At 41.6% G+C, this 16,044-nt stretch overlaps 1 protein-coding gene across 1 annotated transcript in view; it reads right to left on the bottom strand.

The window, feature by feature from the left end:
• LOC121004403 (guanylate cyclase 2G-like) overlaps nt 1-13,197 on the bottom strand; it is a 122,258-nt gene extending 109,061 nt beyond the window's left edge. Inside the window, 3 exon segments of the mRNA XM_040436601.1 lie at nt 1,737-2,044; nt 10,472-10,724; nt 12,301-13,197. Of these exon segments, the coding sequence (XP_040292535.1) occupies nt 1,737-2,044; nt 10,472-10,724; nt 12,301-13,197 (1,458 nt within the window).
• Between the last annotated feature and the right edge of the window lie 2,847 nt (nt 13,198-16,044).

Raw genomic sequence — 16,044 nt, 5'->3', positions numbered from 1 at the left:
GGTCACTGTTAAAGGGGCAGGCACTGTGGAGGTCAATGTAAAAGGGGTGGCCACTGTGGAGGTCAATGTTAAAGGGGCGGCCACTGTGGAGGTCACTGTTAAAGGGGCAGGCACTGTGGAGGTCATTGTTAATGGGGCGGATACTGTAGAGGTTACTGTTATGGGGGAAACTGTTGATATCTTTTTATGACACACGGAAACATAAAATGAAATAGATGAAATATACCTGTGCGAAGCCTGGTCCTTCTGCTAGTATTTTATAGAAATAGTTTTGGTGTTGGCACTGCTGCCTCTATGGGGTGTGCATCGGGTTGATGCGCCTGTCGTGTGATTCATGGGCGGTGCTCAGCAGTATAGACCAAGTTCACATGTAGTATGAAGAAGAAATAAACTTGCGGCAATAAAACATGGTCGCTGGTGCGGGCACTCACTCAGCTACAGGCGGCCCTGTTCTAAATGTGAATAAACAAGCTGTGAAGGAACTTGGTGAGTGCCGCAAGTTTATTTCTTCTTCATACTACAAAAGAACCATTAAAAGGTGCTAATCTTTATGTCCATTAAAAGCGATTTCATGGCCGTGTTTGCCACAAAATACTGAAAGAACAACCAAAAGCTCCAAAGTGAAACTTAAACCAGGGAGAGTACATTAATCACATACACTTCTTTATCTTAAAAGGCTTTTCTGAGACTTTTCTACTAATGACCTATCCTCAGGACAGGTCATCAGTATCTGATCGGTACCTGATTAAAAGTGGCAAGTACTGAGGAAAGCGGAGCTCCAGAGACACTGCGTGAGAGGGAGGGAGGGGGGAGAGGGAGCTACCTGCCCACACAGTACTATTAGGGAGAAGTCCACAAGTTCTCATGCAGGTAATTCTACACCAGCAACCTTCGGCACTCCAGCTGCTGTGAAACTACAACCCCCAGCATGCAGACATTCTAACTCCCGCAGAAGTGAATGAAGCATTCTGGGAGTTCTAGCTTCTGAACAGCTGGGCTGACAGAGGTTGCTAATCCCTGGTCTACACAGTACTGAGAGTAAGCTTACACTGATGAGAACCTTCTACCAGTTAATTGGCAGCAGGCACTTAACCATGGGCTGGGGGTGCAGGACAGCATTATAGGAGCTAATGCTTGCTGTAGGAAAAACTGAGGTAGAGCCTGAAAAGGTGAAAATCTGGACAATGCAACCTACAGGTGACATTGGGGTCAGCAATACTGATATTACTCTAGTACAGGGGTAGGCAACCTCCGGCACTCCAGCTGTTGTGAAACTACAACTCCCAGCATGCATAATTGCTCTGGTCTTCTCAGAACTCCTATAGAAAATAATTGAGCATGCTGGGAATTGTAGTCACACAACATCTGGAGTGCCGGAGGTTGCTGACCCCTGCCCCTGAAAATTGACCTGGAATTATAAAGTTATTTCCCTGCTTATCCACTTCTGATTAGAAATTCTGTGTTTCAAACAGTAAAAGAATATGAGAAATAGAGTATTTCAGACATTTCTGCCCTAAAACCCCCACATTTTTTGCATAGTGTTACTTAAAAAATTTGCATTCTTTACATTGCATGAAATGTTGCACACAAGTTAATACATTTGTAACAGTTACTACCTATCTTCACAGGTTACATTCTCAGTTCCAGGACAGTTCCTTTCCTTTTTGCCAAATGTAACCTATATGACAGTGTAAATAACAATGGCGACACATGGTGCCCACCAGAAAGAAACATACCTCAGCAGCTTCTGGACAAACTGGACCAAAGAGAGCAGAGATATTGTATTCTTCGGATTGTTGAATGAAGGCACTGAGAGACATCTTGGCGTTACAGCCGCAGTCGGCGTACACAAACTCCAGTGTCCTGTTACTCAAGAAATGGTGTTCCCATTCCTTACTTATCCTCTCAAAAGCCAACTGGATGGCAGCGCCGAGCCGCTGGGCACTAAATGGGTAGGACATATTCCAAGGAGCCTGGAGCCCAAGGAATATTTTGGAAGACCGTGGTCCCTTGGTGGCATTTATACTAGTGATGAGCTGAGGTTCTGCCATAAAAAGTTGCAGAATAAGAAGTGTGAATGGGAGAAGCCACATTACGGGGACCTGAGAGAGAGATGACAGGTGGGATGAGAAGTCCAAGGAAGACTCCACCGCCGTCTGCATACAGCTACTTATACCTGTGGAGTCTGACTGATATCACTAATTCTCCAGCGTCTTCTACATGTCTCCTATTAAACAGTCCTAATTAGCAGAAATCCATCTCCAGCCGCACTTTCCCACCGGCCATTAATTCTTTAACCCTTCAGTGACTGCATCTCTAAGATAGGGGATCGTACAATAAACTAAACCTTTATGAAGATTTTATTTATTTCTCAATTTATTTTTATTGCTTGATGTTAATGTTATTTTAAGGTAAAGATGTCAGCTCTGAGGTACAGAGCCCCACCACTTTTTCATTTTTCCATGGATTTGTTAATATTAGCACACGGCAGGGCGCAGAAGGAAAGGAATGCCATATGGTTTTTGGAAGGCAGATTTTGCTGGACTGTTTTTTTGACACCATGTCCCATTTGAAGCCCCCCTGATGCACCCCTAGAGTAGAAACTCCAAAAAAGTGACCCCATTTTAGAAACTACACCCCTCAAGGTATACAAAACAGATTTTACAAACTTTATTAACCCTTTACGTGTTCCACAAGAATTAATGGAAAACAGAGATAAACTTTCTAAATTTCACTTTTTTGGCAGATTTTCCATTTTAATAATTTTTTTCCAGTTACAAAGCAAGGGTTAACAGCCAAACAAAACTTAATATTTATGGCTCTGATTCTGTAGTTTACAGAAACGCCCCATATGTGGTCGTAAACTGCTGTACGGGCACACGGTAGGGCGCAGAGGGAAAGAAATGCTATACGGTTTTTGGAAGGCAGATTTTGCTGGAACAGTTTTTTTAACACCATGTCCCATTTGAAGCCCCCTGATGCTCCCCTAGAGTAGAAACTCCAAAAAAGTGACCCCATTTTAGAAACTACAGGATAGGGTGGCAGTATTGTTGGTACTAGTTTAGGGTACATATGATTTTGGTTGCTCTATATTACACTTTATGTGAGGCAAGGTAACAAGAAATAGCTGTTTTGGCACCGTTTTTATTTTTTGTTATTTACCACATTCATCTGACAGGTTAGATCATGTGGTATTTTTATAGAGCAGGTTGTTACGGATGTGACAATACCAAATATGACAACTTTTTTGGGTTGTTTGTTTCAGTTTTAAATAACAAAGCATTTAAAAAAAATAATGATTCTTTAGTGTCTCCACATCCTGAAAGCCATAGTTTTATTTATTTTTTGGGCGACTGTCTTGTGTAGGGGCTCTTTTTTTTTTAATGAGATAAGGGTTTGATAGGCACTATTTTGGGGTGCGTATGACTTTTTGATCACTTTCTATTACACTTTTTGTGATGTAAGGTGACAGAAAATGGCTTTTTTTACACCGTATTTATTTATTTTTTCCGGTATTCACCTGAGGGGGTAGTTCATGTGATATTTTTATATAGCAGGTTATTACGGATGCGTTGATACCTAATATGTATACTTTTTTTTATTTATGTAAGTTTTACACAATGATTTCATTTATGAAACAAAAAAAATCATGTTTTAGTGTCTTCATAGTCTGAGAGCCATAGTTTTTTCTTTTTTCGGCGATTATCTTGGGTAGGGTATGATTTTTGAAGGATGAGATGACGGTTTGATTGGCACTATTTTGGGGTGCGTATGACTTTTTGATCGCTTGCTATTACACTTTTTGTGATGTAAGGTGACAAAAAATTGCTTTTTTTAAACTTATTTTTTTACGGTGTTCACCTGAGGGGTTAGTTCATGAGATATTTTTATAGAGCAGGTTATTACGGATGCGGCGATACCTAATAAGTATACTTTTTTTAATTTATGTAAATTTTACACAATAATATACAGTATATATTTTTTTTAAAAATCATGTTTTAGTGTCTCCATATTCCGAGAGCCATAGTTTTTTCAGTTTTTGGGTGATTATCTTAGGTAGGATCTCATTTTTTGCAGGATTAGATGACGGTTTGATTGTACAATTTTGGGGTGCATATGACTTTATGATTGCTTGCTATTACAGTTTTTGTAATGTAAGGTGACAAAAAAATTGCTTTTTTTACACATTTTTTTTTTGTTTTACGGTGTTCCCCTGAGGGGTTAGGTCATGTGATATTTTTATAGAGCAGGTTTTTACGGACACGGTGATACCTAATATGTATATATATTTTTTTACATTGAACATAATAAAAGCATTTTTAAATAAAAAAAAATCATGATTTAGTGTCTCCATAGTATTTTTATTTTTTGGGTGATTGTCCTATATAGGGGCTCATTTTTTGCGGGATGAGGTGACGGTTAGATTGGTACTATTTTTGGGGGCATATGCCTTTTTGATCGCTTGGTGTTGCACTTTTAGTGATGTAAGTTGACAAAAATTGCTTTTTTCTACAGTTTTTATTTTAAATTTTTTATGGTGTCTATCGGATGCGGTGGATAATGTGATATACTTATATAGCCATTCGTTAACAATGTGGTGATACCTCATATGTGCGGATTTTCTTTTTTTTTAAATTTTTTATTAGAAAATCAGGGGAAAGAGGCGTGTTTGTCTTTTTTCACTTGAAACTTTTATTTTTTTATTTTTATTAAAAACACTTTTTTTTTACAAACTTTATTTCTGTCCCACTCTGGAACTTCAACTTTTGGGGGTCTGATACCCTCTGCAATGCATTACAATACATCTGTATTGTAATGCATTGCCTGTTAGTGTATGACACTGAGTCATACACTAACAGGTTGCCTAGGAGATGGGCCTGAGGCTGGACAGGTTACCTAGGAGACGGGCCTGAGGCTGGACAGGTTACCTAGGAGACGGGCCTGAGGCTGGACAGATTACCCAGGAGAGGGGCCTGGGTACCAGGGACTGCCGGGCCCTTGCAGTGATCGGGCGTGCACCGCTCGGGTGGCCGCCCGATCATCCCACTGTGCATGTACTGTTCTATTAGGGGCCAGCGGTTCCGTTCCGCAAAATGCAGAATGCACACGGATGTCATCTGTATTTTTTGCGGATCCATTTTTTGTGGACCACAAAATACATACGGTCATGTGCATGAGGTCTAATGCAGATTTATTAAAAGGTGGTCATCATACTATCTTCAGCAAAGAATGAAAAAAAGAACGGCGAACACTGAGTATTATAGTTACATTCCTGTACATAGGAGCAGTATTATAGTAGTTATAGTATTGTGCATAGGAGCAGTATTATAGTAGTTATATTCTTGTACATAGGGGGCAGTATTATAGTAGTTATAGTAGTGTGCATAGGAGCAGTATTCTAGTAGTTATATTCCTGTACATAGGAGCAGTATTATAGTAGTTATAGTAGTGTGCATAGGAGCAGTATTATAGTAGTTATATTCTTGTACATAGGAGCAGTATTATAGTAGTTATAGTAGTGTGCATAGGAGCAGTATTCTAGTAGTTATATTCCTGTACATAGGAGCAGTATTATAGTAGTTATAGTAGTGTGCATAGGAGCAGTATTATAGTAGTTATATTCTTGTACATAGGGGGCAGTATTATAGTAGTTATATTCTTGTACATAGGAGGCAGTATTATAGTAGTTATATTCTTGTGCATAGGAGCAGTATTATAGTAGTTATATTCTTGTACATAGGAGCAGTATTATAGTAGTTATATTCTTGTACATAGGAGCAGTATTATAGTAGTTATATTCTTGTACATAGGAGCAGTATTATAGTAGTTATATTCTTGTACATAGGAGATAGTATTATAGTAGTTATATTCCTGTACATAGGAGGCAGTATTATAGTAGTTATATTCTTGTACATAGGAGCAGTATTATAGTAGTTATATTCTTGTACATAGGAGCAGTATTATAGTAGTTATATTCTTGTACATAGAAGCAGTATTATAGTAGTTATATTCTTGTACATAGAAGCAGTATTATAGTAGTTATATTCTTGTACATAGGAGCAGTATTATAGTAGTTATATTCTTGTACATAGGAGCAGTATTATAGTAGTTATATTCTTGTACATAGGGGGCAGTATTATAGTAGCTATATTCTTGTACATAGGAGCAGTATTATAGTAGTTATATTCTTGTACATAGGGGCAGTATTATAGTAGTTTTATTCTTGTACATAGAAGGCAGTATTATAGTAGTTATATTATTGTACATAGGAGCAGTATTATAGTAGTTATATTCTTGTACATAGGAGCAGTATTATTGTAGTTATATTCTTGTACATAGAAGCAGTATTATAGTAGTTATATTCTTGTACATAGGAGCAGTATTATAGTAGTTATATTCTTGTACATAGGAGCAGTATTATAGTAGTTATATTCTTGTACATAGGAGCAGTATTATAGTAGTTATATTCTTGTACATAGAAGCAGTATTATAGTAGTTATATTCTTGTACATAGGAGCAGTATTATAGTAGTTATATTCTTGTACATAGGAGCAGTATTATAGTAGTTATATTCTTGTACATAGGAGGCAATTTTTATTGTGAAAACAAACAAAAAAAATACAATTAAAATACATTCTTACAAAAACAAAAAATAACAGGCATTGTACACACAATGACTACTCAACTAAAATGACTATAGAATCATATTAAACTTAGAAAGTCCACATTTGCTGGGGAGGAAAAAGAAGAGAAAAAAACACACAAAATAACATCATATTTTCTGTTTTAAACCAAAGACACATTTCTCCATAATTTCCTATTATTCGGGTTACTCCGTATCTCTAATGACTTAACCCACTGGAGCTCAGACATTATTTGGCTTACGGCTGTGGTGTGGTGGAATGGCTCATTGTGTATAGACACGCGGGTTCTCATGTGCCAATGGTAGTATTTTATGACAGATATGATCAGGTACATTGTCCCCCTGTCTACATTCCTATTTCTGGATGGAACAGCATAGATTATTTCAGGATAAGTCAGGGACTGCAGTAATGGGATGTTTAGCTTTTGTGACACTTCTTCCCATATTCTCCTCCCACCCCTGCAGTCAGATATTAAGTGCTCCATCGTCTCCTCCTGCTGACAACCGAGAGGACAGTTCCTATCTGAAACACTTAAAAATTTCAGGTTACCCCTAACAAATAGCTTTCCATGTAATGACAACCAAGCTATGTCAAATAATTTGGCGGGGAGTCGTTTCCCATTGAGGAGCTTCAGACTTTCTTGTAAAGTGCTAGTCACACAATCCCTCAAGACAAGTGGAGAACAAAAGAAAGCCCTACAGACCCTCACGTATAGATCTTTCCTTGGCTTACCCTCAATGTAGGACTTCTCTATCTTCCACCTTCTCACACACTTCAGCCCATAGTCCAGGTACTGGGGGAGGTAGTCACTCGTCCATCGACCCCTCTTGAGACTGCCGCCTCGCACCCAAGACTCTGCAAAAGGCATTATCCAGTCCCTGATACTATTCACCCACAGGAAGCTGTTCTCTGAGTCCAGGCAACCAAAATTAACTTTTAGAAACATGGAGTCAAAGAACACCCTTGGATTCAACATATCCAACCCACCCTCTCTTCTCTGTAGGTAGGTGATCCCTCTTTTTATCAGGTTCAACCTGTTCCCCCACAACAGTTGGAAGAACAGGCTAAAGAGCCTAGCGGAGAAAGATTCCGGCAAAGGAAAAACGACAGAGACATACAAGAAGACAGGGACCAGGTAAGTCTTCAACATTTTAACCCTTTCTCTATAGGTCAGCCTCCAGTTCTTCCATCGCTGAACCTTTGCATTTCCGGCTTCCAACTTCTCTTCCCAATTTAGTTTGGCGTTATCATTCCTCCCAAATTTGACCCCTAGGATTTTAATATAGGTGGAGGCTCTCACAAATTGTGGCAGATCAAAGTCTGGATCACTGTCTGATATCCAGAGAGCTTGACTCTTCTCAAGGTTGACCAGAGACCCTGAGGCCTCCGAGTAACTTCTGATGGCCGTAGACAACATCTCCACCTCACGAGGCTCAGATATCACCACAGTCACATCATCCGCATAGGCAACAACACTCAGGGGCAGGCAATGGGGGACTGGCACCCCCTGAAAACCACACTCCTGCAGTGACCTCAAGAATGGGTCTAAGGCAAATACATACAGCAGCGGACTCAGTGGGCAACCCTGTCTCACCCCTGCCTCAACCCTGAAGGTATCACCCTGCCAACCATTGACCAGAGGAAAGCTCTCAGCCTCGCAATACAGAGTCTTCAGCCAATCGATGAATTGCCCCGGAATACCGTACTTTGACAAAGTGGCCCATAGATACTCATGATCTACTCTGTCAAAGGCTTTAGCCTGGTCAAGACTCACAACATATCTCCCACACCTCAGGGATTTACATCTCTCAAACATCTCCCTTATCGAGAGGACTGCTCCAGAGATGTTCCGCCCTTTTACTGTGCCAAACTGACAGCCTGACAACAGTGCTGAGGACAGACAAACTAATCTAGAAAACAGAATTTTTGCCAGAATCTTTCTGTCGACATTCAAGAGGGCAATCGGCCTCCAGTTCTTGATGTCACTCGGCTCTTTACCTTTGGACAGCAGAATCAGCGAGGACACTCTCATGGATGGAGGCATCAGGTGACTTTCTAGACAATTTGTATATACATCCACGAGGATTGGGGCCAAGAGGTCTCTGAATGTCCTATAGAATTCTGCTGTTATCCCATCTGGACCTGGTGCCTTCTTCAGATGTAACTTATCAATTGCCTCTTTAACCTCCGCCACCGTCAAATCTGCTGTCAAAGGAGAAAAGTCCAAATCATTAGTATCAGGGAGCGGAGTTGCCTCCAAGAATTGGGTCATCTTGTCTCTATCCAAAACCTTCCTCTGAAACAAGTCAGCATAGTAAGATCTCACCACCCCCAGGATACCCTCCCGAGATTCTTGCAAAACACCCTGGGGGTCAGTGAGACCGGTGACAGATTTATTTGCCACTCGCTCCCGGCAATTCTCAAAGGGATCAGGAGACCCTAAAGTCCCATAATCCCGTTCAAGAACCAGGGAGGTATACCTGCTGTACTGATACTGCCTTATCTCAGATTTCAGCCGGTCTATCCTTTGTTGGTCATCCCCTCCCGCCGAATATAGTGACTCCAATTCTTTCCGCAGCTTGAGATACTGGCCATACTTACTCTTCCCCTTTATAACTGACAGTCTCTTTAAGAGGGATCGGATCTCATCCTTGACATCCTCCCACCAGTCGGCCATATTGTCATAAAAGTCCACTCTCTCTAGCTGACTCCGTATAAGAGAGTAAACATGGCTCTGAACCGAAGGGTCTTCTAATATACTGGAATTAAGTCTCCATAACCCTCTACCTGTCCCAGAACACTTTGTGACACCCAAACAGAAATATAAGGCCAGATGGTCTGAATAAGGGACGATCTTCTCATCTTTTTCACCAATGGTCTCTGTAGGACTCACCAGAGCTAAATCTATCCGACTTCTTCTTTCACCACAAAAATAAGTAAATTTTGGTTTCCGACCACCCTGCACAAACACATCTGACAACCCGGCCTGTTGAATAATTCCGTTTAAGACCTTGGAGTCTCTGGTAAGAGGCCTATTAGAGGTCCTGTCACAAGATGTCCTGGTGGCATTAAAATCTCCAGCCATGATGACAGGGATAGATGTGAAGAGATATGGCTTCACTTCATTATAAAGGTTAACCCTTTCAGTCACTGTCTGCGAACCATAGATATTTATAAGACGGAGCCTCCTACCCCGAATAGTAACTTCCAGAATTAGGCACCTTCCCATCAATACCTCTGTCAACCTATGTATATGTACATTATTGGTGTTAAAGAGGATAGAGACCCCGGCACTTGGTTCTACAGCCAGTGACCAAAAGGATGGACCAGACCGCCATTCACGCTCGGCTTCCCGTAAGAGTCCTAAAGTATTCAAACGTGTCTCTTGTAAGAAAAAGACATCAGCATCAAGAGACCTTAGATGTTCATAAACCGCATGCCTGGTCCTCCTCACTCTGACACTGTTCACATTACTGGAGAACACTTTAAGGGTAAAGTCAGCCATCAAAGCAAAGCAAAGCACAAGTAGCAGAGATATTCCCCCCATCATCATAGATCTGAGTCTGAGCCCACCTGCTGACCACCTGTCTCCATGTCTGATTCGGACAGACGTTTAGCTCGCGGGGGTTTCCTTTTTGTGGGGGGATCGCCCTCTTGGTCCTCATTAAATTCATCTACCACCCTCTTTAACTCTCTCTCCATCTCTTCCTCAGCGTCTGACTCAGATAGGACACCGTACCTATTTGTGATAGTCATGACACCTGACCCGGGGTCTACTTTCTTTTTGGAAGGTTTTTGGACAGTGGTCCATTCCCCCTCAGGCTTACGGCTGGTTTTGTCCTTCTTCCGTTTCTTCTGCGGATTTATTGATGCAGGGGCAGAAGATGACGTGCCCACAACCTGCTCAGTGACCTCCCCGTTCCCCTCAGTGGCTCCTGGCTGGGACTGGTCAGGCACTATGTCTCCCATATTGTCACCCATGTTGTGCTGAGGCTCGGGCGGTGTCACTGCTGACCCTGACAACAGCGTCTCCTCCTCTAGGTCATCTGCCACTTCCAGCAAGTCCTCATCAGGGAAGTCCTTACAAACATTATGCCAGGCGTCTGGACAGTCCCTGTGCGAGTGACCGATCCTACCACAGAGGTTGCACCGGATGTTCTGGCAGGTGGCGCTGACATGGCCGATCTCCCCGCATAAATTACATTTTACCAGGGTGCACACACTCGCAATATGACCGGCCTTTCCGCATTTAAAACATTTTCTAGGCTGACCCGCATAGAAGCATACCCCTTTCTCCCGGCCAATAAAGAATGAGTTGGGCAGATGTTGGGTGATGTTGTTAACCTGCCGTAACTTTACCAGGACCTTCCACCCCCCAGTCCATATGCCATCCTCGTCCCTGGTCTTGGTCAGATCTGACATTAGGTCACAGTGTCTTTTTAGCCATACAACAATATCCTGGTGTGGTACTGACTCGTTCCAGAATATTATGGTGACATTTGCTGTGTCTGGTCTAGAGATGGGGATGAGGCTGAACTTATTCCAGTCATCAGCATCTCTCACCCGGGCGAAATGAGCCCAGAAGCGGTCCAGGTCAGACATGAGTTTAAAACTGACGTCATACCCCTGCCTGTCAGGAAGGTTTATCACTGCCAGGATGTTAGATGGCAGGAAACCCATTTGGTGGCACAGAAGTTCACGGACCACAAACCTCCTGTCAGGCAACTCCTCCTTGGCCCCTCTATGCCTGAACCGGACCACGTTCCTCCTCTTAAAAGCCTGACCTGTATAGTTGACATTAGACCTGAAGGATGGTGACCCACGGCTCCAGGCATTACCAGAGGAGACACCACCAGTTCCACCCTCCTGCTGTACTCGGGGGCGCTGTGGTGGCTGCTGACCGCCTGCACTATGGGGGTCTGACACTCCTGGTGTAACTAAAGGGGGGGAAGTGCTGTGCATCAGACTGTACAGCCCCCTCCCCACCATCATCCATAATACTCTGCGAGTCACAAGCCTCTGAAGGCTGATCTAATGGTGGACCCGACTCTAGAGATGACCCCAAATCCCACACACACTGTAAAGCGCTCCCCTCTGCAGAAACATCATCAGAAATATCACATACATTCATATCAGTGCAGTCACTAGCAGTATGATCCTGCTCTACAGAGCCCCGACAGTCCTGCTGAGCCATGACCTGTGAGCCCACTGCTGCACTGCTGCCTTCAGGCAAGAGCCCACAGTCCTGCTGCTCTCTACTGCCCCCCAGGGCTTGTGGTGACTGCACTGCTACTGCAGAGTTACCTTCAGGCGAGAGTCCACAGTCCTGCTGCTCTCTACTGCCCCCCAGGGCTTGTGGTGACTGCACTGCTACTGCAGAGTTACCTTCAGGCGAGAGTCCATAGTCCTGCTGCTCTCTACTGCCTCCCAGGGCTTGTGGTGACTGCACTGCTACTGCAGAGTTACCTTCAGGCGAGAGTCCACAGTCCTGCTGCTCTCTACTGCCCCCCAGGGCTTGTGGTGACTGCACTGCTACTGCAGAGTTACCTTCAGGCGAGAGTCCATAGTCCTGCTTCACATCACAAACCGCTGGGACTTGTGGTACCTTTTGAGGAGTCTCTGCAGGTCTTTGCTGTTGCTGGACACTTTCTCCCACTTCTCTGTACAAATTCCCTTTCTCAGAAGGGCAGCTGGCTGGTCTGAGGACTGGTCTTGCACAGGCCTGCTGGGTGTCATCTGGACAGGTTGGAGACTTGGGTTTAGATGGAGATGGTTCTGGCGCAGGTCTTCCCCCATGTCCCTCAAGTCTTTGCTGGTTCCTGAAGGATTCAGCGACTGGTCCCATCTGCTCCAGTACAGCCTCCATGTCCTGCACAGTGTCAGCGAGCTGCACAGCGAGGGAGCTCAGCTTCTTGTCGTGGACAACCTGATTGTTGGGGTTTGCTGCCTTTAGCTTATAGACACAATCTATCTGTTTCTGCAGCTGCAGTTTTGTCCTTTTTAATGTCTCCAGTCTCTTGACCAGAGCTGGGATCCGCTCGGCCAGACATAGTTCTGGTGCACGCTGAGTATTGGGGGGTTGTGTACTCACAGAATGGCTCCTTACAGGCGTCCCTCTGCTTGGTCCTTGCACTGGACCTGGTGCAGCCGTGGTCACTGCTGCGAGGTCGCTATCTCCAGATTGGGGACTGGGCCCCTGGTTCTTCCCAGTGACTGCACTTGTGGCCCCATGAAGCCTTCCTTCAGTATTCCCTCTGGTCTCATCTGTCGTGTTGGCGACTTTTGCGCTGTTCCCACTCCCGTAGCGTGTGCGGTCAGACCGTATCAGGACAGGCTGTTGCAGGTTCTCCTGCATGGTCTGCTTCTCCAGAGATGTTCTCCTCTGTCTGCCTGCGGGTGGGGTGGATTGCACACCTGCAGCCATGCTCTTACTCAATGATGTCTCCTTCTTTACTTCAAACATTTTCTTTTCATCTTTGCTTCCTGCTGCACTGGGACTGGCAACACTTGGAACATTCCTTCCTTCCAAAGAAACTTTTGGATAATTATCCATGGAGTGAGAAGACTGGGAATTATTTCCCAGAATAGGCCTTGGAGCCTGGGCCTTGCTTGGGGAGCATCCCCACCCAGAGTGGCCCCGCCCTGGGCTTTCTCCAGACATCCAAAGCCTCAGGAGAGCTACTGACACACGTCCTCACAGCTAGGAGGCATTATTATAGTAGTTATATTCTTGTACATAGGAGCAGTATTATAGTAGTTATATTCCTGTACATAGGGGCAGTATTATAGTAGTTATATTCTTGTACACAGGAGCAGTATTATAGTAGTTATATTCTTGTACATAGAAGCAGTATTATAGTAGTTATATTCTTGTACATAGGAGCAGCATTATAGTAGTTATATTCTTGTACATAGGAGCAGTATTATAGTAGTTATATTCCTGTACATAGGAGCAATATTATAGTAGTTATATTCTAGTACATAGGAGCAGTATTATAGTAGTTATATTCTTGTACATAGGAGCAGTATTATAGTAGTTATATTCTTGTACATAGGAGCAGTATTATAGTAGTTATATTCTTGTACATAGGAGCAGTATTATAGTAGTTATATTCTTGTACATAGAAGCAGTATTATAGTAGTTATATTCTTGTACATAGAAGCAGTATTATAGTAGTTATATTCTTGTACATAGGAGCAGTATTATAGTAGTTATATTCTTGTACATAGGAGCAGTATTATAGTAGTTATATTCTTGTACATAGGGGGCAGTATTATAGTAGCTATATTCTTGTACATAGGAGCAGTATTATAGTAGTTATATTCTTGTACATAGGGGCAGTATTATAGTAGTTTTATTCTTGTACATAGAAGGCAGTATTATAGTAGTTATATTATTGTACATAGGAGCAGTATTATAGTAGTTATATTCTTGTACATAGGAGCAGTATTATAGTAGTTATATTCTTATACATAGGAGGCAGTATTATAGTAGTTATATTCTTGTACATAGGAGCAGTATTATTGTAGTTATATTCTTGTACATAGAAGCAGTATTATAGTAGTTATATTCTTGTACATAGGAGCAGTATTATAGTAGTTATATTCTTGTACATAGGAGCAGTATTATAGTAGTTATATTCTTGTACATAGGAGCAGTATTATAGTAGTTATATTCTTGTACATAGAAGCAGTATTATAGTAGTTATATTCTTGTACATAGGAGCAGTATTATAGTAGTTATATTCTTGTACATAGGAGCAGTATTATAGTAGTTATATTCTTGTACATAGGAGGCATTATTATAGTAGTTATATTCTTGTACATAGGAGCAGTATTATAGTAGTTATATTCCTGTACATAGGGGCAGTATTATAGTAGTTATATTCTTGTACACAGGAGCAGTATTATAGTAGTTATATTCTTGTACATAGAAGCAGTATTATAGTAGTTATATTCTTGTACATAGGAGCAGCATTATAGTAGTTATATTCTTGTACATAGGAGGCAGTATTATAGTAGTTATATTCTTGTACATAGGAGCAGTATTATAGTAGTTGTATTCTTGTACACAGGAGGCAGTATTATAGTAGTTATATTCTTGTACATAGGAGCAGCATTATAGTAGTTATATTCTTGTACATAGGAGCAGTATTATAGTAGTTATATTCCTGTACATAGGAGCAATATTATAGTAGTTATATTCTAGTACATAGGAGCAGTATTATAGTAGTTATATTCTTGTACATAGGAGCAGTATTATAGTAGTTATATTCTTGTACATAGGAGCAGTATTATAGTAGTTATATTCTTGTACATAGGAGCAGTATTATAGTAGTTATATTCTTATACATAGGAGCAGTATTATAGTAGTTATATTCTTGTACATAGGAGCAGTATTATAGTAGTTATATTCTTATACATAGGAGACAGTATTATAGTAGTTATATTCTTGTACATAGGAGCAGTATTATAGTAGTTATATTCTTGTACATAGGAGCAGTATTATAGTAGTTATATTCTTGTACAGAGGAGCAGTAGTATAGTAGTTATATACTTGTACATAGGAGTAGTATTATAGTAGTTATATTCTTGTACATAGGAGCAGTATTATAGTAGTTATATTCCTGTACATAGGAGCAGTATTATAGTAGTTATATTCTTGTACAGAGGAGCAGTAGTATAGTAGTTATATACTTGTACATAGGAGTAGTATTATAGTAGTTATATTCTTGTACATAGGAGCAGTATTATAGTAGTTATATTCTTATACATAGAAGCAGTATTATAGTAGTTATATTCTTGTACATAGGAGCAGTATTATAGTAGTTATATTCTTGTACATAGGAGCAGTATTATAGTAGTTATATTCTTGTACATAGGAGGCAGTATTATAGTAGTTATATTCTTGTACATAGGAGCAGTATTATAGTAGTTATATTCTTGTACATAGAAGCAGTATTATAGTAGTTATATTCTTGTCCATAGGAGCAGTATTATAGTAGTTATATTCTTGTCCATAGGAGGCAGTATTATAGTAGTTATATTCTTGTCCATAGGAGAGGATAGACGTGTGCTGCTGAGCTCCCTGCAGGGAGGGGGCATGGCTTCTGACCCAGGTGGAGGGGAGGGGAGCTGGGCTGATGATCCTGGGAAAGCCCAGAGCTTGGAGTGTGGCCTGCAGCATGGAGATCCTGGAAGCATTAATCTGGAAATGGTGGCTGGTGAGTCAACTGAAACTTGTAGTGCTTCTGGATTGAGTACAACTGTGACAAAGAAAAGTTTATATAAACTGGAAAGGCGCATTTCTAAGTTAAGAGATGAGATAAAGACAGAGACTGATGCAAAGAAAAAGTTGATGAAGTATGAATGCCTGGATGACTGCACACGTGAACTTGAT

Source organism: Bufo bufo, chromosome 6 (genome assembly GCF_905171765.1).
Source record: "Bufo bufo chromosome 6, aBufBuf1.1, whole genome shotgun sequence".
NCBI lineage: Eukaryota > Metazoa > Chordata > Amphibia > Anura > Bufonidae > Bufo > Bufo bufo.
Note: the sequence above shows the minus strand (reverse complement) of the source record. Positions and strands in the feature narration are given on the sequence as shown.